The 21,567-nt window shown below is 44.5% G+C and overlaps 1 protein-coding gene across 1 annotated transcript in view; it reads right to left on the bottom strand.

Annotated features, from left to right (window-relative positions):
• Positions 1-21,567, bottom strand: part of SNRK (SNF related kinase) — a 49,409-nt gene that overhangs the window by 25,792 nt on the left and 2,050 nt on the right. Inside the window, exon 2 of the mRNA XM_031940467.1 lies at positions 3,255-3,953. Within this exon, the coding sequence (XP_031796327.1) occupies positions 3,255-3,843 (589 nt within the window). The 5' untranslated portion in view covers positions 3,844-3,953. The remainder of the gene's footprint in view (positions 1-3,254; positions 3,954-21,567) is intronic.

Consider the following 21,567-nt stretch of genomic DNA (forward strand, 5'->3'; position numbering starts at 1 on the left):
ACAGCACATAAACCCTGTACTCAAGAACTCTGAAAAATCCATCACCATGCAGCCAAGGCCATGGGTCACTAGGGGTTACCATGAGTCAGCCTCTCTGAAATTAGCTGGGTCATTCTCACAAGGAGCACTCCACCCTCAACCCAGGCAACCCCAAACAACTTGAGGGTCCCCTAAACAACACAAGAGCAGCCACCCTGATGATCTTCAAAAACACATTTGCCAAACCCTAAAATATAATACACACCTATGTGGGAAATATTTTAAATCACTAGTTTTGAACCTAAAACCTAGTCTAGAAATATTATGGATCATTTACAACCTTCAGACCATTTCAATCAATGGAACTTTGTGGAAAAATCGACACCAACATTTTAATAATTCTAAAGGTGTAAGCATTTTTATATGGTAATTTACATTTTTTAAAATGCTTTCACACATATCATCTCATTTGCTGAATTCTCACAGAAGCCCAATGCGGCAAACAGAGCAGCTATATAATGTCATGAATTAATATATATTCCTATCTATGAAATGATAAACATACACAAAGTATATGTGTAACTTAACATATGTATATTAAGTCTTTTTACAAGAAAAACTTAGATATTTCCTTATGATAAAATTCTATTATTTCTACTCAACTAAATTCATTTAGTTAGCTCATTGTGAACCCAGATGAATGAAAACTTTATGCTCCTATTTTCAAACAAGAATGAGCATCTTTAAAAACACCCAGTCTAGTATCACTCACTCACTCACTCACTCACACACACACACACACACACACACACACTTGACATGTTACATATTTCCAAGAGACCCACTAAGAACAGGTTTTGTTCTGGGTCCAGCCTCTCCTAGCCAGCAGCTTGGTTGGATTACATTTAGGCTACTAGAGTCTGTTCCCCCATAACCAACCCTAACTGTCCAGTTCTATCCAGGCCTTTGTCCCATCAAACTAACGCTGGCACAGGAAGACAGCAGGATGATTTCCCTGCCCATGACAACCGTCCTCCATGTGGTTCTAGAGCTTTCATTCAATCAGCTCCACAATCTTTAGGAGAGATGGGGCCCCAGGATCACATGCAGGCCCCCCAGTTCTAAATCCCCCTCAGGCCCTGGGACAGCCCCTGGAGTATGGAAGGAAGCTCCCTCCACCATCACAGCCACAGCCTCTGCTCCAGCTGCAGGTCAGAGAGAGCTGAAGAGCCAGGGCTCTCAGGAGCAGGGCTGGAACCTGGGGGCTGACTCCAAGGAGGTAGAGAAAACAGAACGTCCTTGAGAATCCAGCACAGGAAGACTGGGAAGAGAGGCTGAGGGGTGAGGTCACAAAGGTAAAAACCAGGGAGCTGGGCCGCGGGGAGTAAAGCCCCCAAGGGGCGGGGGCCAGCAGAGCAGTTCCACCTCACCGGACCCACCGGGGCAGAGTCCTGCTCGCCCCCAGACAGCATCAGGGACAAGATCCCTCCTGGGACTGGGGAAGGCCACCTGTGTGGGGGATGCACTGATGGTGCCTGAGGCTCCCGTCTCTCTGCTGGGCAAAACCTCCCCTGTGGCCCAGGCTTAGGAAAAGGCTCCACCATATGACAGTACCTTCCCATGGGGGGACCCCAAAGCCTCATTATCACAGAGCTTGGGGCATTTCAAGTAAAAAATGCCATCCTCAAAACCACCAGACTCACAATAATTAATTTCAAAGTCTGTTTCTGGTTCCCAGTTAATGTGCCCATTTCCAGGCTGCACAGTCACAAGCTGCAACGGGCCGGGGAGACCCAGGCGTGGCCAACCTCGGAGCCGCTTCGCCCCCAACCCCCTCTGCTTGAGGGGCCATCTGAGCAGCATTTTAAGGGGGATTAGAAGCATCAGTATCTCAGGGAAGTGAAATCTCCCAAATGAGCACCTGCTCCTCTCACACACTCGGGAACACCTGGTACAGATACTTGATGGAACTGGGGGGCGGCAGTGACTACACTGGTAACGGTGGCGCAGAGAGGCCTTCGCGAGTGCCTGCCCACAAGGCCCTGCCTGAGTCCTTGGGTCAACCCGGCTCACAGCCCAGCTTCTCCCAGGGACACAGCCCGGGCTCAGAGAGTGGAGCAGGGAGGCCCTGGGCACGCCATGGAGCCAGAGACTGTTTCCTATCTGGAAAAGGGGGCAGTTAGGGGTTTGGAGAAGTAATGCACACGAAATTCCTCCTCTATTTTATGTTACTTGGGGGTGGGCACATCCTCCCCCTCCCCCGACAAGAACGTAAGCTCCCTGAGGATGGGGCCATTTCCTTTTGTCTCTATCTCCCAGTACCATGGGTACGGGGAAATGTTTGCTGACCGACTGGGCAAAGGAGGCAAACTTGGCAGGGCCACGAGGAAGGCCTGGGTCGAGGCCACTTATTAAATGCCCCCCTGTGGGCCAGGCCCTGGGGGGGAGCGGCTGTGACTGGGCCCATTTTAGAAGCGCAGGACCTGACGCTGCCAGTGCTGTGCCCACAGATGCTGAGTGTCCGAGGCTGGACTGCCCGAGTCCAGGGGCTCGGGTGTCCCTCACTGCCTCCCTGAGGACTTCCCAAGCTTAAAGCTCATCTGTACCCTGCCTGGTGAGGGCCAGCTTGTAGATGGGCCGCTCTTTACTTCTGAGAAGACGAGAGGAGGGGTCTGGCTGGCCCCTGGCCCCGCCTCACAAACCTGTCCAGATGGTCATTATGTAAACACCCTCTTAATCAGCCCAAATTCTCAATGAGGAGAATCCAAATTGAACAGCTCTGTCCAGACCATGAAAACACATCATTGAGACTAAATTTGGGGGAAAGGGCCTGTGCGGGTCTCCTGGAATGAGGGAGACAGCCTACAAAGCACCCCCCACAGCTCAGCCTTCTCTCGGGCCACACTTACTTTCGGGTGCCCTGGGGCCACTCTCTGGCCCTCCCCTGGAGAAGAGCAGCAGGGCTGGAGTGGAGCAGACCCTCCAGTGCCCCCGTAGGTCCCCCCTGTGGGACGAACGCCCTCCTCCCTGTCTGGCTCCTGGTGGGGGGCAAGGCCTGAGCACTATCCCAAGCCTCTCCCAATCTACATTGCAAGGATGAGCCCTAGCCAAGACGTCCCTGATCACCGAACCAGGGGCAGCATGAGCAGAGGGCACATCGAGCAAAGCCACGCGGGCCTGGGACCGTGCCCTGGCAGCCAGGCCATCCTGTCCCAGCCAAGCCTTCTATCCCACCGCATCGGCACAGAGGGCCCAGCGGCCAGACAAACACCTACCTACAGCAGGAGCATCGTACTCATCCCCAAGCAGAATTTCAGGGGCAGAATATGCCAGAGAACCGCAGCTGGTGGTAAGCTTCTTTCCAGGCTGAAACTTGTTGCTGAACCCAAAGTCCGTCAGCTTCACGAGGCCTTGTTTTTCAAAAAAAACCACGTTCTCGGGCTTTAAGTCTCTGTGTACTACGTGGAGTTTATGGCAGTAGGAGATGGCATGGACTATTTGGGCAAAGTACTTCTTGGCGAGGTCTTCGTTGAGACCCTCTTCATGTTTCATGATGTAATCAAACATGTCTCCTCCATCTCCAAGCTCGAGGATAAGGTAGAGCTTGGTCTGCGTGTCAATGACCTCGTAGAGGCGCACAATGTTAGGGTGCTGCACCAGTTTCATGCAGCGCACTTCTTGGAAGAGGTGACCGGTGGCCAGAGTGTCCAGCTTGGTCTTGTCAATGACCTTCACGGCCACTTTCTCCCCTGTAAAAACATGCCTGGCAAGTTTGACCACAGCAAAGTGGCCTCTGCCCAGAGTTTTATCCAGGTCGTACAAACCAGCGATTTTTCCATCATACCCTCTCTTGAAACCTGCCATGCTGATCCAGGGATGGGAGGACACTCAAACTGCCTGCCGCTACTGGGGTCTCTTCATAGAAGACTCTTTGATGAAAAGAACTCATCCATGTTTGCTGTCCCCAAATACATCTGCAAGACAGGAAGACAAAAAATGCTTAGGTGTGACTCTGCCTTTATTGGGCCATGTGACCAGAGCTTTATTTCCTAATGAGAATCATGCATTCTCATTGTCTAGAAATAAAACCGTTTTAAGACATGAAACAAGAGCAAGTTACAAAAATCAGTTGCTTAGTTTGAGAATAACATAATCTTGACATCCTTAATCTGCACTACCTCATATGAGAATTCAAAAACCATAGGAAAATTATCCTTTTACTAAGTGTTGCTTTTTTTTTTTACTATAGTATTTTTACTATAATTTTTTACTATACTTTAATTTTTTTGACTATAATTAAAACAATTTGAAAACTAGCAACTTTTGATAAGCTTTTAAAAGCTAATACTTTTACAAAGTAGATTCTACTCTCTACTATAAACTAAAGCCAGGTTTGGTGAAATGATCAATACATGGCCAGCAAGAACTTGGGGTTAGTTTTCCCTATCCCAAAAAAGGAAGGTGTTTTTAAGACTTAAGGGAAATCAGTTTAGAATTCTAAGCACAAGCAACATTCTATGACTTTTATTAAATTCACCTAATTTAGTTAAGAGAACTTTGTAATGGATAGCACAATCCTATAATATTCATAAATCTAACACATAGTTTGACTTCATGCCCACATTTTGATATATCAAAAGACTTAATTAGGGTAGGTAAGAGCTTCACCAATGCTGACTGTAACCATTCCACACCTTAATAGATCTCTTCATTCATTCCTGTGGTCAACACAATAATTCATCAACTGTTGATCAACCTGTTCATGAGTGTTGTGACTTAACAATGTCTATTAAAAAACCTAATTCAAGAAGTCATATAGAATTGAATGGAACAACTAATTGGGTGGGTTAAAACAAACTAGGAAGGCATCAATAGTTTTAAGAATGGATCTGGAGAGCAATCTGGAATTATGCCCAAAAAGTTATCAAACTGTGCATACCCTTTGACCCAGCAGTGCTACTACTGGGCTTATACTCCAAGGAGATACTAAAGAAGGGAAAGGGACCTGTATGTGCACGAATGTCTGTGGCAGCCCTTTTGTAGTGGCTAGAAACTGGAAAATGAATGGATGCCCATCAATTGGAGAATGATTGGGTAAATTGTGGTATATGAATGTTATGTAATATTATTGTTCTGTAAGAAATGACCAGCAGGATGAATACAGAGAGACTTGGAGAAACTTACATGAACTGATGCTAAGTGAAATGAGCAGAACCAGGAGATCATTATATACGTCAACAATGATACTGTATGAAGATGTACTCTGATGGAAATGGATTTCTTTGACAAAGAGACCTAATTCAGCTTCAATTGATCAATGATGGACAGAAGCAACTACACCCAAAGAAAAAACACTGGGAAATGAACGTAAACTGTTTGCATTTTTGTTTTTCTTCCCGAGTTATTTTTACCTTCTGAATCCAATTCTCCCTGTGCAACAAGAAAACTGTTTGGTTCTGCACACATACATTGTATCTAGGATATACTACGACATATTCAACATATATAGGACTGCTTGCCATCTAGGGGAGGGGGTGAAGGGTGGGAGGGAAAAATCGGAACAGAAGCGAGTGCAAGGGATAATGTTGTAAAAAAAAATTACCCTGGTATGGGTTCTGTCAATAAAAAGTTATAAAAAAAAAAAAAAAAGAATGGAAATTCATGGAATATGTGAGTAGTAGATATATACAATCTGGATTCTTTCTGTTCCCCCCCCCTGCTCCCAGACTTAATGTACCTTCCTGTCATTTCTCTTGTATTTTCACAAAGATAATTCTTTCTCATTCCCTTAAAACAATGAAATCATTAGCCTCTAATGTCATTCACTCAAGAGTTTTCCACAAACTTGACATGACTGGAAGGAGAGAACCATTCCTATTTTTTTTTTTTTACTTCCCCCACAGAAATCTACATGGCACCTTGCACACAGTAGGCCCATAATAAGTATTTGCTGAATGAATAGCCAAATTCACATCCAACTAATTTCAGCTTAAATCCATGTATCATCTAAGACCTAAGACTTAAGGATACTCAGATTAATTTCTATTAAACCCTTTCTCAAGTATAAAAATTGCTGGATAGTGCAAACAAACAGGCGTGTGGAGTCAGAGACTCTTCATTGTAAAAGACATTGATGCTCCATGGCTATATGGCCTGGTCAAGTCACTCACTTCCACAAATCCATTTTCTCCTTTATCCTATAGGGAAAAGACCTAAAGGAGATCCCTCCATGACAGGAAGCTTTCAAAACTCTGAATACCAGAGAGCAGGAGCTGCAAAGACAATCCTGCAAATTAGCAGGCTTGCACATATGTCAACCATAACTAGGGGAAATGGAGCACTAAGCATCAAAGACATTTAGCAAACAATCCATAACTTTTTAACTTTTCAAGGAAATCTGTGTTTGTTGGGCAATCCTAAGTCTCTGCGCCTGACAGATGTCAAAGTTCTCTTCACCTAAGGAAGGACAGAAGGTGTGGAGAGGAAAGCAGCAGGGGAGGGAGAGCCGGAACACTGGCCGTTTGGGGAGTCAGATGGAGACAAAGATTCTTTGAAACCTTCAGTAAATTAGGAATTTTCACTGCCAAGGCCAGGCCTGACTTTCAGCTGCTTGTTTTTGTTATTCCCACCTGGGGTGGTATGAGAGGGAAGGGGCAATCTTTCTACAACAAAATCTCCCACTCAGTACCCACCCCACCCCAAGGTGCCAACAAAAACGGAGGGGGAAGCTCAGTTTAGGTCTTGCCTCCCACCCATCCTTAACGGAGAAAACTAAACTGCGTTCAAGCTGCTCAATGTCAGGTCTTCACAGCACACCTTCCAGTTCTGTTGGAAGTATTGCCCATATACCCAGATGCAAACAGAGGCACAGCAGCTTCTCTGAGCAAAGAAGAGGTGTTGTTATCTGTACTGCACTTTCTGTTGACACATATGCCAAAGAGCTGACATTTTAAAAAATCTGTCCTAAAACCATATTTATTAAAATAGCTCCCTTTATCCCAGGAACACAGCAATCAGGTCTATCAAAGGGGGAAGAAACCAACTTCAGGAGCAGGAATTAGTGTTCTCTCACTAAGTATACGAATCCCGATTTTGCTGTTAAATTTGGGAAGAAACAAGTGCTTAAGGGTGATGATAATGTATTGGGAAAACTATCCGTTAAGCAATAGAACCATCCGTTCCCTTTAAAAACAAAAACTGAGCACAAGGCTGAACATTTCAAAAGAAAGTTTTCAAAAATCAAGTCCTGTCTTTAGCCTAGCTCCACTCGGGTCTCGCCAGGAATAAAGGAAGAGGTCATGGGAAAGGGTCAGCAAGATAGGAGCCCCTTCCCCTCTAAGGACTTCACTCAGGACCCCTGCAGCAGCAGGAGGATCAGATGGAGAGCCTTTCTAGTCAGAGAACAACCCCAGAGGCCCCCGGGGCCACAGCTGGCCTTTCTCTGTATGCACAGGGCCTGCAGCCCAGTAAGCATCTCATTCATCCTTGTGTTACCTGCCTGAAGCCATACCAGTGTGAGCCTGAGCACTCTGCTAGTCTGGTGAAGCTACCAAACCGAAGAAAAAGTTTCAGCTCGAGGTTTGAGAAAATAAAGATGTAATTGTTGTTTGGTGCAAGTTCAGAGACTTCCCAAAATCTAGCCATGAACTCACGTCAAGAATCACTTCTCTAAAACTATAAATTGCTTAAGAGCTGTCAAACTATACTGGTGAAGGGAGTTCAATGGATTCACAAGTCCAGAAAGAAAAATAAAATTAATCGTCTTTGTGAAATATGTTTGTGAATCAAAGATGAAATAGGCAGAGAAAGGTTCCCATTCCCTGCAACCTTTCATAACACCCTCCCAAGTCACCACTCCCCTAGTGGCTGCCTTGTTCTGCCCCCATGGCTAGCACACAGGTAGCATTTAGTAAGTACTTGCTCCACCATTCAGAACTGTCCAAGTTCCAAATCAAAAGTGGTTGCATATGATAATCAGCTATCGGACCAAAGCAATGTGGAGAATATAGGAAAACTAAACAGTGTGAGTTGTCCTTAGCTTTTTATTCATAATAATATTCTTATAGCTAAGGTTGAGTCAACAATTTTTTTAATCAAGCAAAGGGCCCAATTTTAAAAATGCATTTTATAAAGTAGCATCCCAGTATTCCTTTCAATTGGTTTAGGCTATTGCTGAGGGTTTTTTAGGTTTGCTCCTAATTTTTCATTAATTTGGACACACCTTGCCCTCCCACTTAAAGATTTTCTCTAGTCTACAAAATGACTACTTCCCAGGTTTTCTCCCTCATCTACTCATGATGCAAGTAAAAGAGAAAGCTGTTCTTATAAATACATAGACATATATAATATTAGATGATATGGGTAATAAATGCTTGTCAACTGAAAAAAAGGAAGGTATTAGCAAGTCAGATGGGTATAACAAAGAATGTCCTTCTACAAAAGATAAGAAGCCAGGGGAATGAATGCAGAGGTGAGGGAGCTGAGTGTTCCCAGGGATGGGGGCCCAAAGAGGGGAGATGGAACACTGTGCCTGTGCATGAGGATGGCCAGTAGGCTCACCATGTCATGACATGGAATACCCAGGAAGAGGCTTAGATTATATTCAGGAGGTGATAGGGAGCCCCTGAAGATCACTGGGGAAGGGAGCTTCCCCACTGGGTGCCTTAACCATTGTCTTTGAAGTGAGTGGTTCTTCAGGAACAGAGCTATGCCATCCTTCACGGCCCTATGATACCCCTGCGTGAATAGGGGGTTACTGTCTTAGGGGGACCTTAGGTCAATTAAAAGCACATGCAGTGTCCTAATCTAGCTGGTGAGATGAAAGAGAAAATGGTTAAAATAGCTGTGTCACTTCAGGATTTCTAATCATCAGGCAGGGTTACTCTTGACTTTAGAAATGAGGATTTCAAAATTTTCAGAGAAAAGATAGGCCCTAATGATGACCTCACGTCCCCAAATTAAAAAGGATAAAGGCTCGCAAACACAAAACCTTGCAAAGGATCGCTCTTGCCCAGGAACTAAGAGGGAGGTATTTCAAGAGTCCTTAAGACTCCCTGGGAAAGCACCTGCAAATGCAAACGTGCCAAGGACAACACCAAAGAATGACCCCCAGGAGAAAGGTCTCAGCAATGCCAACAGGGATTAAAAACTTGTTAAAAAAAGGTGCTGAGGACACAACAGAGAGAGGCTTTTTAAGGAAAAAACAAACAAAAAAGTGAAATTACTCAACTCCTATCTCCTTTTCCTTGTCAAAATGGAAAAGAGAAGAGACGGGATTAGGATGGAATGATAGCAGCAACCACTACTTGAGGGCATTTCTGCTTGCACACCTGCTCTCACCTGATCCTTTTACAGATGAGGAAACAGAGGCAGGCAGAGACCAAAGGTCTTGCCTGGGCCCACACAGCCTGAGACAGTGGACATTATTGAACTCTGCTCTTCTTGACGGTAAGTCCAGTCCTTTTAACCACTGCCCCCCTGCCCGAGAGGACTGGGGGAGCTCAGGGGGAAATCAGGGGAGAATTAAGGAGAACAGAAGAGGCTCCCACAGCCTGGAGAAAGGCAAAGGGTGGTCCCATCTTCAAAAACAAGAAAGCATCCTCTCTAAACTACCAATGAGAGAGTTTGGCGCAGATCCCCGGGCAAATTCTGGGAAAGATTTTTCACACAAATGTTGAGTGCAGGTTTTTGTTTTGACATCACTCCCATTTCCCAAACCGTTCCTTGTAATAAAGGGCTAAGAGAGAGGAGGAAGAAAGTCTGCGCCAAACCAGCCAACACGGCGCCCAAGTCTGACGTCCCACACAGCGTCCAGAGCCCGGGCCTCCAGGCCCTGCCAAGGCGGGGGCGTCCTTGCCATCTGTACGCCATTTGGCTGGCTCCCCTTCCTTCCCTTGGCATCTTTATCTGCGGCCTAACGGACAGCTGAAGGGCTCTGACAAGCTGGAGTCAGGATGGGGGCAAAGGGATCCGACTCGCGGCCCGGGTTTCAGGTGAATGAACCCAGGGGAGAGGACACTGCATCCAGCGTGGGGGAAGGTCAGCCTTGTTCAGCTTGGCCCCAGATGGCAGAAGCAGCAGCCGCAGAAGGTCCAGGGAGGACACCATGCAGCTTGAGGAGCTGGCCCTCCCAGGAACCTGAGGGTTCTGGAGTCCCGGCTGGACCAATCTCAAATCCCACGATTCCATAATGTTCTCCTTCAGCCCCCAGGCCCAGGGCCCTCGAGCCAGCCAAGGGAGGTACATCTTGCCCTAGAGGGAGGCTTGACTCTCTGCCTGGACTGTGCCCTGTAATCCCTCCAAACTGGCACCCTCGGCCTCACTAAGAATGCCCAAGACTGCTGGACCTTTCCTGCTGCCCTGTGACTGAATCCTACGTATTGTTTCTCCCCAGCAGAGGGTGGGCTTCCTGAGAGCAGGGACTGGGGCTTCATCTTTTTGTGTGCACACTGCATGGCATAAAGGAAGCGCCAGAGAAGTGCTTTTTTCATTCCTTCTCACAAGCACAAATATCTCATCACATTCACGTAAAGCACATGTAGCGATTCTCACCAAGGACCTCATTGTACCCATTTCTTTGCTATTCCCCCCACCCCCTCACACATATACTCGCAGATATGGAGGTGTCAATGGGGCCTTTTGTTGCCCCTTGGATATTCTTCTAGCAGAAGACTTTCTGGATTAAAGGGGACCTTTGCTTCCATCGTTCCAAGCAGCATCCAGCACGGCAGCCCCATTCGCTGCTTCATGCACAATGCCCCTGGTGGGCCTGCCTCTGCGGACAGGGGCTCCATTGCTGGGCACAAGCTTGTCTGGATTTGCATTTCTCTTCTTGGTGATTACAAGCCTTCTTTCACCTGGTTGTTAAAAGAGGTCAGAATTTTTCCTTGGCCATCCATTTGTTCATTGCTTAGTCGGAGAATGGATTTTGGTCTCAGACATTTCTAACAGATGTCTGATCTTTGAACCATTCGTTTTATTTATATGAAAGCTTTTCAATTTGATAGAATCAAAAGTTTTTCTCTTTTGTAACCATCTCTACCTCTTATTTGCTACCAAGAACTCTGAAGGACATAGAAACCGCTTCTCTTCTAATTCTCATTCTTTCTTTTTTTTTTTTTAAAATGATCTTCATTTTTCGGGTTACATAGATAAAATACTGGTCTGAACCTAATCTGTCAGGCTGCTTTCTTATTTTCCCAGAATTATTTGTCATGTAGTGAGTCCTTTTTGTCCCAGGCTTTGCTGAACAGTGAGTTATTAAATCCAATTATTTATGCTTTTCCTAGTCTGTTTCATAGATCTATATTTCTTTTCTAAGTTAATACAAATGTAAATATGCATGCATATATTGGAATTAACATATAATTTTGCCATAACCTTAACACATATTGGAGAGGGGATGGGGGAAGGCAGGAAAAATTGGAACACAAGGTTTTGCAAGAATTAACGTCAAAGAATTATCCATGCATATGTTCTGAAAAATAAAAAGCTTTAATTAAAAAAAAAGAAAAAGAAAAAAATTAAATTAATAAAATGGTTTGGATGATTATTGTTCTAGACCACAGCTTCTTAAACTATGGTTCATGACCCCACATAGGGTCACAAATTGAATGTGGGGGGCAGGAGGGAGTCCACAAAATTACAATTTGTTATCAATAAAGTATTTGATTTATATATCTATTGGTCCCATAAATTTCTCAGATAAAAAGGGGTTAGTAGTGGAAAAAGTTTATAAGAAGCCTTGATCTATAGGAGCCTAGATCTGGAAGAGGTCTGGAAATACTGTTTCCTCTATTATTCTTTTTTTCATCACTTGCATTTATTCTTGTATGTATTCTAGAGCTTTTCTTTCTCCAAATGAATCTTGTTATTATGTTGTTAGTCCTATAAAGTATCTTTTTGGAAGATTAGTGTAGCACTAAATCTGTAAGGTAATATCAGTACCATTATCACTATTTTCTTATAGTAGCATACCCCTGCCACAATTACACATTTATATTTCTAGTTATGTGTGTATGTGTGTAAGCAGAGTTTTATAATTTCATCTATGCAAGAATTGAGTGTACTTTGGGAGCCTGACTACCAGGCATTTTATGCATTTTGTAATTTTCTATGATAATATGATAATAGTCTCATACTATTCTTGTTACTGCCTTCTAGATTTATTTTTTCAATATAAAAATGTTGTTAATTTTTCTAGATTTATTGTCTTAGTCTTTATTGTTTAACTGTCTACAAATTTATTTAAGCTATTGTTTCATTTTTTTTCCCCTGAATTACTAGGATTTTCTAAGTGAACCATCATGTCATCAGCAAAAGGTATAGTTTTACTTTTTATCTGACTATTTTTAAATCTTTCACTTCTTTCTCTTCTTATTGCTAGTATTTCTAAAACTAAGCCAAATAACACACTGGGGGAAAAAAAAAAAGAGGAATCTTTGTTTTACTCTTGTACTTACTGGGAAGGCTTCTAGTGTATATATGTTTTCTTCCTTTTACTATATTTTAAAAAATCCTTCAATGCCCATACTTTATAGGGCTTTTAACACTTCCAGGCTGCTAGGACCTGTCAGAGTTTGGGTACTACTAATACAATTTTCAAGAATTCCAGGGTAAGCATCATACCACATGAAACATCAGAAGAAATAGAGGATGGTACATCACACTGTCAACTTAATTTCAAATGGTCTGTCAAAAGTCCTCTTACTCGTGACATCTTGTCATGATACAGAGATGGCCCTAAGTACAAGAAGGCTATGCCAGCAGAGTAACAACCAAGATGGATGGTTTCCAGTATGTGTCTGGTGATTGACCAGGTCTATTGTCTAAGAATCAGACCAACTAAGTTCAAAGAGATTCATTACCAAAATGGCTACAAGATAATTTTTTATTGTTCAGAGTAACTCCAAAAGACTATCTATTGAATTCAACAGAGGCTACAATTTGTATCAATGCAGGATACCAACACCAACAAAATTACAGATTGCTGACATATTCAACCATACAGAGAATGAGATTTAATATTGTAAATACAAAACCTTTAGGTCTTTAAAGTGACTGAAAATTCACTATTAGGATAAAGTGAGATAAGGGTGCAAAAATTTTTTTTTCTAAAAAGAAAAGAAACTCTTCAAGGAGTCCAGATTTTTAAAAGATAGAAAGGAGGGAAGAAAGAAGGAAGGGAGGAAAGAAGGAAGGGAAGAAGGGAGGAAGGAAAGGAGGGAGGGAGGGAGGGAGGGAGGGAGGGAAGAAGGGAGGAAGGAAAGGAGGGAGGGAGGAAGGGAGGAAAGTAGGGAAAGAGGGAGGAAGGGAGGGAAGGAGGGAGGAAGAAAAGATACACAAAAGAATTGAAAAAAATTTCAGTACAAACTCATAATGGGGTATTCAAAGGTCTAGAGCCCATTTACAAGATTCATTTCTGTCTTCTTCCCCTTCAGGCTTTTCTGGTGGCTCCTGAGGAGCATCAAACATTCTATCAATATACTCAAGAAAACTAGCACTACTCATATTTAAAGCTTTCAGAATAACAAAGCAGGGTCTCATGACAACACTGAATGAGTTAAATATTGACTGGAAACAAAAAGAGAGGAAAAATTCCAGACAAGGAAAATGGCATGAATATACACAGACCTGTCTGGCTCAGGCAAAAGGTTCATGTCACCAGTGGAAAAAGGAGAAAAGGTTGGATTTACAAAGAGAGATGCCAGACTGCAGGGGGACTTTTGTACCAGGGAAATGAAAGGTCTAGTCTCTATCCCTAAACTAAAATAAAAATAAGTAAAATCCAAGAATTCAGCAATTTTGTTCTCAAATGCTATCTAAACTTTATTATAATACATTTTACATAGTTTCATAATAAAATGTCAGTCAAAAACCATGTAAAAGAAGAAACAAGTTATTTTTTCAAAGCTGATATGTTATCATCAAAGTCAGAGGTCTCATTCTCGTATAACCTTTAAGCAAGAACACAACGGGGATATGGGCATAAAGCCACTTAGGAACACAGACTCTATTTTCCCAAAACAATCTGAATAGTTCAACCTTCAGGCAACAGTTCCATAACCGGTCAATTTTGGTTTGTCTCTTTCCAATTCTGTTTGCCCTTTCTCATTTCTCATCCTTTTAATAGCTTTTTTTCCATTCAAATACCATCAGCTTCTGAAACCTGTTCCTCCCACTTGAATAGATCTCTATACAGATACAAAGATACCCAAGACAAGCAATGAGAGCATCTTCTGCAAATGACACAAAACAACTATTTGGAAATTATTATTACTTTCTTTTTCTTCTAAGGAAAAATCTTGTTTCTTAACATTTCCAGAGTTTTTCTATTTTAGAACCTGAGGCTTTTTTTTTTTCTGTAAATTTTAAGCCTTGGTTCTGATGTGGGTTTTGCTATGCTACTAAATCTTCACGGCAATAACGGTGCCGAAAGAAATCTAGTTTGTCATTTCTGACACTTATCTAATCCTACTTTACTCCCTGAAATCCCATACAAGAAGTTACCTGCCATGGTAATCAGCTAAACAGAAGAAACTCTCTTGTCCCTCCTCTTTATGAAACCTGCCCAACTTCCATTGCACTGAGGCATAAAGTCCAATCATTAACTCATTTACATTAAGAACAGACTCTGGAAAATGTACCAGACTGCTTTAATGGACTTATACAGAAAACTACATTTCTTAGGCCAAAGACAGAGCCCAGACCTTTGACTTCCCTGGCAAAGGAAAATCTCCAATGAGGAAACGCCTTTTACCAATGAGAAATTAAGCCAAAGCCAAAGGATCCTAATAAGAGTTTCAAAAGGCATAATTATGATATTTCTCTAAGAATTATTTGAAAGTACAGTATCATCACAAATACTGGAAAATTAACTCCTATAAGCATAAATATTAATACACAAGACAATTCCAAAGTAGACAATGTCCAATAAAAAGCTCAGGCTTGCCAAAGACTCTCTATGGAAATCCTCAATGGGAGTTTACTCTTTAAAAAACATTTAGTTGCCCTTTGCAGATCATAATCTCTCTTTTCCATCTCTTTCTTAAAAAAAAAAAAAAAAAAAAAAAAAAAAAAACTTTATCAGATAAGTAAATAAAAATAAAACACAAGGGCTACAAACAATTAAGATAATTCAATTCAAATGTTTTCTACAAGACTAGACAGAGAGCATCTTAAACTTTTTCTATTCGTGACCCCTTTTCACCCAAGAAACATTCATGCAACCCCTGGGATATACAAGAATATGAGTACATAAAATGGGGTTACAAATCAAACATTTACTGATAATAAATCATAATTTGGAGACTCCCACAGTTTAAGAAGCTTTGTACTAGAGCAGTGTTGGCCACTCATACATCACCAAAGCCTGATGGGGCAGGACTGGGGCAGAAAAGACTTCTAAACAAATAACTGAGAGAATAAGCAGGCACGTTAAATGCAAAGGAAGTCCAGGACCACAAAAAACATAAGGAGGGATCCTAGGGGCTCAAAGTGGAAGGGACCCTGAAGACCCTAAGTAAGCCAAGGTCAAAGCCCTGGGAAGCAGTAGCAGCATACCCATCCAGAAAGCTAATTTTAAGTCCCCTGTATTTATTTCCAGTATTCCCAGGCATGGCAACTTCCCACTGAAAGGGTTTAGGGAAGGTTTCATGGAAGACCTGCTACCTAACAAGTCCTGGAAGGGGGTTAATAGACAGACATGGGGGGAGCAAGACCGAGAGGAAAAGTTTATTCTAGGTATCAGGAATGGCAGAGCCAAGACACGACGTGGGAGTAGGTCCCAGGGAAGGGAAGTGTCACCTTGGGGCAGAGCCCCATGTCTTCCCTCCCAGAGAGTTCCTGCACCTCCAAATTCCAGAACAGAGGCTTTAAGAGCTAAGAGGAGACTTCCAAAGCGCTGTTCTCAGCCTTTTCTCTTTAAAAGCTTCAAGTCCAAAAGTTCAGCTTCTAGTCTTGCAGAGAGAGAAGGGAGAGCTACTGAGTATTACCAATCTTTTGGGGAGGGGAGGAAACAATCATAAGAAATCCTCCTAGCAGGTCACTAAAAACCACAGAGGGAGGCAGTTAAAAACGTGGACTATGCCCTCTCCTACCAGCCAGTGTCCAGGGGGAAGGCCCAGCAATCCCAAGTAAGAGTTTCCCTCTAGAGAAGCCCATGCCCTCTGTAGCACTCTAAGGCTGGAGGCCTGTGCGGACCTCCGTGCAAATGTGGGACTCATCTACTCATCCACCAGAAAAGCAGACAAGCCTCAGCTCCTAAACCACTTATTGCTAAGGGCAATCCAAGCCCGAGGACGTGGGGGGCGACGTGGTCTAAGGAAGATTCAACTGTCTGGGCAGGAGCTCTAAAAATGGCCAGAACAGGCCAGCCCGGGTGCCCTTCTGCAACTTTCTTCCCTTTTGGGGCAATGATGGTAAGAATAGCCAGCATCAGTGAGAGGGGGCCAAGGGATGAAATGAAGACTATTAACATTAACTATCTTAAATCTATCCTGAAATTCCCCAGAGGCACTCTCTGAGTTAGACCAAGGAACCCACATGATGCCATTGAGAAGAACAGCCAAGCCCAGATCCAGTCTGCAAAATCCTGCGTCTAGGGGTCTTCTTTCAAGCCCAATACAACAAAAAGTGGAAGGCCCGCTTAAAGCGGAAAAGCTCTAGCCAGGGTCAGGTTCTCCCAGAGGCCCCGGGGTCCAGGGCAGATGCTCAGAATTCTCTGCGCTTCTGGGTCTTGCAATGGAGGAACGCTCCTCCCCCCAGCAGAGAATCCTGGGTCCACAATGAATAAAAACCACTTCAATCATAAAGGACTCGGGAATCCTGACCCACCAAAGAGGAGGCAACCACTGGGACTGCCAAACCTTCCCTTGCCGCCGGCCTCTCCCTGCCACTGAACATTCAGGATGTCAGGCTCCTCCAGAAGCTGCTGTGAAGCAATCTCATGGCCCCCCCAAGCCTCCTCCCCTGGCCCCCGCCCTCCACCAGAGCATCCCCCGCCCCGCCACCTGCAGCCCTGCCCAGCACTTAGTGCTGGGCATTACGTACTCCAACACTTTAATGGGACATACACAGAGGTAAAGATCATAAAAAAGTACTCAGAAAGAATCCCAAGAAGTAATCCACACAAAAAAAAGGGAAGCATGGGGAAAGGATACAAGCTCCTCTTGGGCTCCAGGATCAGAGTACTTAAGCTCTAGTAAAGCCCCATCAGAACGGGCTCGGCCATCCCAGCCAAACCATCCCCTCCACATCCTCTTCCCTCCCTTCTCCGGCTGCATCCCCCGGTCATCATTCTGAAGCTGCTCTCCCCACATGAGCAGAGGTGCCTGGGCCGGCATCTCTGTCCTCCTGCCCTCAGCCTGCCTGCTGCACTCTTCCTTGCAGAGGTGATGCCCACCCTGTCTCCCCTCTCACTGGCACGCACCCTCCAGCTGCTCCCCACACTGGGCGGCTGTGTCTATCTCTCTCCCCTGTCACAGACCATCAGGAATCTGATGACGTCCCTGGCACAGGCCCCCCCACGGCTCCAGCCCCTGCTTCAGAGCTTCAGCTTTGCATCAAAGGCCTATCGGACCCCGGAGATCCAGAGTCCCAGGCAGCTCCAATTCAGACTGTCCTCCCCACAAACCTTCCCTGTTTGAGTCCAGAATAAGAGTAATTGGGAACTGTCCAACAAAAAAGATGTAAGGAGGGGCTTTTCCCACAGGCCCCTTGGGTCCAGCTCCATGACCTCCTTCAAAGGCCCTGACTCAGATGATGAAAATGTCTTTTCCCCCAAAACTCATTCTATCCCAAGAACGTGAGATATGGATCCAAAAGGTCTAGGTTCCATTCCTAATGCTGGGTTACTGAAGCTGCTGAATCTCTCTGAGCCTATTTCTCCAAATATAAAATGAAGCCTTAAATTCTTAGGAGCTCACAAATGCCAAGGCAGAGAAGGGATTCTTTATTTCAATGTTGTAACAAATTTCCAAAACGGCACCTACTCTGGGATTTTATCATGACACAGAAGGTTCCCTGGACTCTCCCCAGAAAGGCAAGCTCAGATTTTAAGTTGAAAGGAAGGAAATAAGCATTTATTAAGCACCGACTATGTGCCAAGCACTATGAGGAGCACTTCACAAATGTCATCTCATTTGACCATCACAATAACCTTGGAAGGTAAGGGCCATCATCACCCCATTTTACAGAGGAGTAAATGGAAATAAATAGGGGGTGAAATTATTTGCACAAGGCCATATAACTACAAAGTATGTGGGGTCAAATTTAAATTCAAATCTTACTGAATTTGGGCCCGATGCTCTACTGCCAGCTCCCCTGAGTCTGTGCAGGGCCACAGAGCCCAACAGCCTCCTTATTCCAATGAGAGAAGAAAAGACCTGGGAGGGGAAATTATTTGTCCAAGTAGGATCTGAACTCCAGTTCACTGAGAGACCCAATTCTGGTACAGGACCAGCCTCATCGCAAGCTGAGCTGCCCGATGATTATGCCCAGGCTGTGGGGACAGTCTGGCCTCCAGGTGATGCTTCTCTCTCCTGATGCTGCTCCCTGTGAGCCTCAGCATCTTGACAGATATGGGACAGGGGGAGTTTTAAGAGTCACTGAGTTCTCAGGCCTCACACAAATTTTACTTGTTCTCTAACTAAACCACTTAAAGAAAATAAAGATGTGGTTTGGGTTTAAGAAGCAGCACATGCAAACTACCCTACTGTTTCTCCAATTCAACTCTGAGAGCAAGTTATCATTCAGATGCAGTTTCTGCACAGGAGAGGGATGGATGGTTGCCCATCTAAATTCTCAATTGGTTTCCCATCTAAATTCAGATCATAGTCGAGACCAAGGTGGGACAAAGGAAGTTTCTTGACAAGAGCATCCTGTCATCCTGCCCAGGAGCCCAATCTGGCTCCCAGCCTGTATCTCAACTTCCATGAATTCAAATGGATTTTTCACACTTTTAAGGACCGCAAAAGTTTATTTCAAAATGTACAAACCATTCCTTAGCTGACTTTGCTAGCTTCTTCCTTGTGGCTTTTCCCTTAAATCGTCATGGATCTACTTCATCCACGCTGTTGTGGGGCTGTCCGTGACCGATGCTTCACAAAGAAGCCAACACCTTTGGCAAGCAGGAGGCTAGCTGTTCTCACCTCCACAATAACAAGCACGGGCACCGAACCTCTGAAACTGAAGCCTTTTCAATGAGGCTTGGGCCTTGTTGCAAGGAAGAGACTTCTCCCTGAAATAAAGACCTCTCTTCTCAACACCAGTATTCTTCCACTGTGTCCCATGAACTCTGGGGAAAATCAAAATGGAGGGGGATTCAAAGAACAATAGAGAAATGCAAGAGACGTAGACAGGAGCACTTCTCAAAGGAAAACCGACCACAAGGACCCAACAGAGCACCCTGGAAAAGGGAGCCTGCTCCACGATGTCAGGACACACACTACTCTGGCAAACCCAAGCCATGCCAGGGGAAGCCGGGGGAGGCGGCTCGGGCTGCACTGGCCGCTGCACCGACGAGGCCCCGGGTTCCTCAAACCCTCCTCAGTTCCCTTTCTTGTCCAACAACCAAGCCTAGATAACACTGGAAATACCAGGCAATCAGAATGCTTAAAAGATGAAGGAGCCACCAGGCTGAAGTGGGAGGGGAAGCCTCAATGGGAGAAATGCCATAAAGACATGGAGAAGAATCCTCCCAGTGAAGAAGGCTGTGCGCACCAATGGAACTCATCAATGATCACTGAATCACAACTAGCCATACTTCTATAATCTTTAGAATGCACAGCCCCCCCTGTATCCACCTGGGGCTCCAAGGAACAGTCCAGTATTTCTAAACCTCAGACATAAAACAGCTACGTCTTCTATTGCAGAGAATCTTTTGGACCCTTAAGACGCTTTTTGGAACAAATGAGCTAGATCTACACCTTCTCTGATCCCTCTATTTATATTTAAGGATAAAAAATTAGTTGCTGTTTTGCCCATCCAAAGGGTCCACAGAGAAATTTCCCAGTCAAAAGCCCAGGGTCCTCAGTCTGCTACTAATTTGAGCAGTGGGGCCTTTGTCAAAGGCCTCTCTAGAATCCCAAGCTCCGCAAGCATCCCCCACTGTAACAGTCTAGAACCCATCAAAGAATGAGCTGAAAGGAGTCTGGGATGACGGGGTGACCATCCACAGGCTGGGACCTTTCTGAATGCTCACCACCCACCCCATTATTCTAATAATGATATATTCTAGAACTCAGCCAGGAATTCAAATCCAGATTACAGGCCTATCACCTGAGCAAGAGTCCATCATAAAAAATGAATGCAATCACAAAGAACTAAAATGGGCCAGAAACACAAGAAGGAAGTGAACGGTTCAATGGCCTTATTCTATGGAAGGGGAAACTGAGGATTCCCGCGTCATGTACCCTGCCTCCGCTCACATCGGCTGCAGCTGACAGGTAGGGCTGTGACCTGGCCAGTGCCTAGGTAAGAACAGCCTGAGTCCCGGGTCAGAGAGGTCTCCCTTCCCAAAGGCCCATCTCCCTTAAGGAAAGCTGCCCACCCGGGAAGACAACAAACACTGGATCATTCCAAGCAATCCAGTCCACGGTCACTCCGCAGTCCCTGGGACTGCGTACGGGGGACGCTCCTGACAACTTCCACTGCAGGGCTGCACCTGGGCTGCCACCGGTAATGTGGGCACGCTATCCAGAGCTCAGGGCTCCGCTGACTTGCCCAGGGTTGCACGGAGGCCCAACTTGAACCCAGATCTTGGGGCTCATTTCCCTGGTGCAGTGAAGGCAATAGCATCCACCCCAATGCCAGAAATCTCCAGACCGCCTCTACTATTCCAACTCAAAGCACCTTTCTTTGGGCAGAACAAACCACCTTCTACCTAAACCTCTGAGTGCCCACTGAAAACTCTATCTCCAAAATTGCCGTTCCCCCAAGTGAGAAGGCTTGTGGGCCAGTGGAGTAAATGAATGGGAACAGCTGTTCCCATCTAGGTTCCCTCACTCCAGATCCTCCTGGACTCTTCCTATTTACTGGGGTAAGTAAATACTTGCAACAATATAAATTTGTAAGGACCTGAGGCCTGATTTTTTTTTTCTTTTCAGAATGTCTTGGCTAAACATGCATCTTACTGGATGGCAACCAAAATACTGAGAAAATGCAGTCAGATGAAAAGTCTTTACATGCCCTCACCTGTGTCTAATTCCTAAAATACTAAGACATAAAATAATTCAAATAAGAATGCTTTTTTTGGCTTTAGGCTGTTTAATGAGCTCTTAAGATTACAACAAGCTCTTACATGGAAGAAATCATGTCTTCCTTGTACCATCGAGTACCTAGAGAATTGTGGGCATTCAATAACACTGCCAATAAATTACCCCCTTTTCTCAATGAGTTTCACTTTTAGTTCTTTGTTTGGGGGAAGAGCTATGGTGAACACCTTCAATAAATTCTCTCAGAGGGGAAATATTTCTTCAAACTGGCTACAAGAAGTCATTTCAATTTCTAGAGTCCATTTGGAAGCTTTTTAAGATTATGAAATTAAATTGGAAACACCAGGACCCCTCTGTCTCAGGTCTAGAAAAACAG

This window comes from Sarcophilus harrisii, chromosome 5 (assembly GCF_902635505.1).
Source record: "Sarcophilus harrisii chromosome 5, mSarHar1.11, whole genome shotgun sequence".
NCBI classification, from domain to species: Eukaryota; Metazoa; Chordata; class Mammalia; order Dasyuromorphia; family Dasyuridae; genus Sarcophilus; species Sarcophilus harrisii.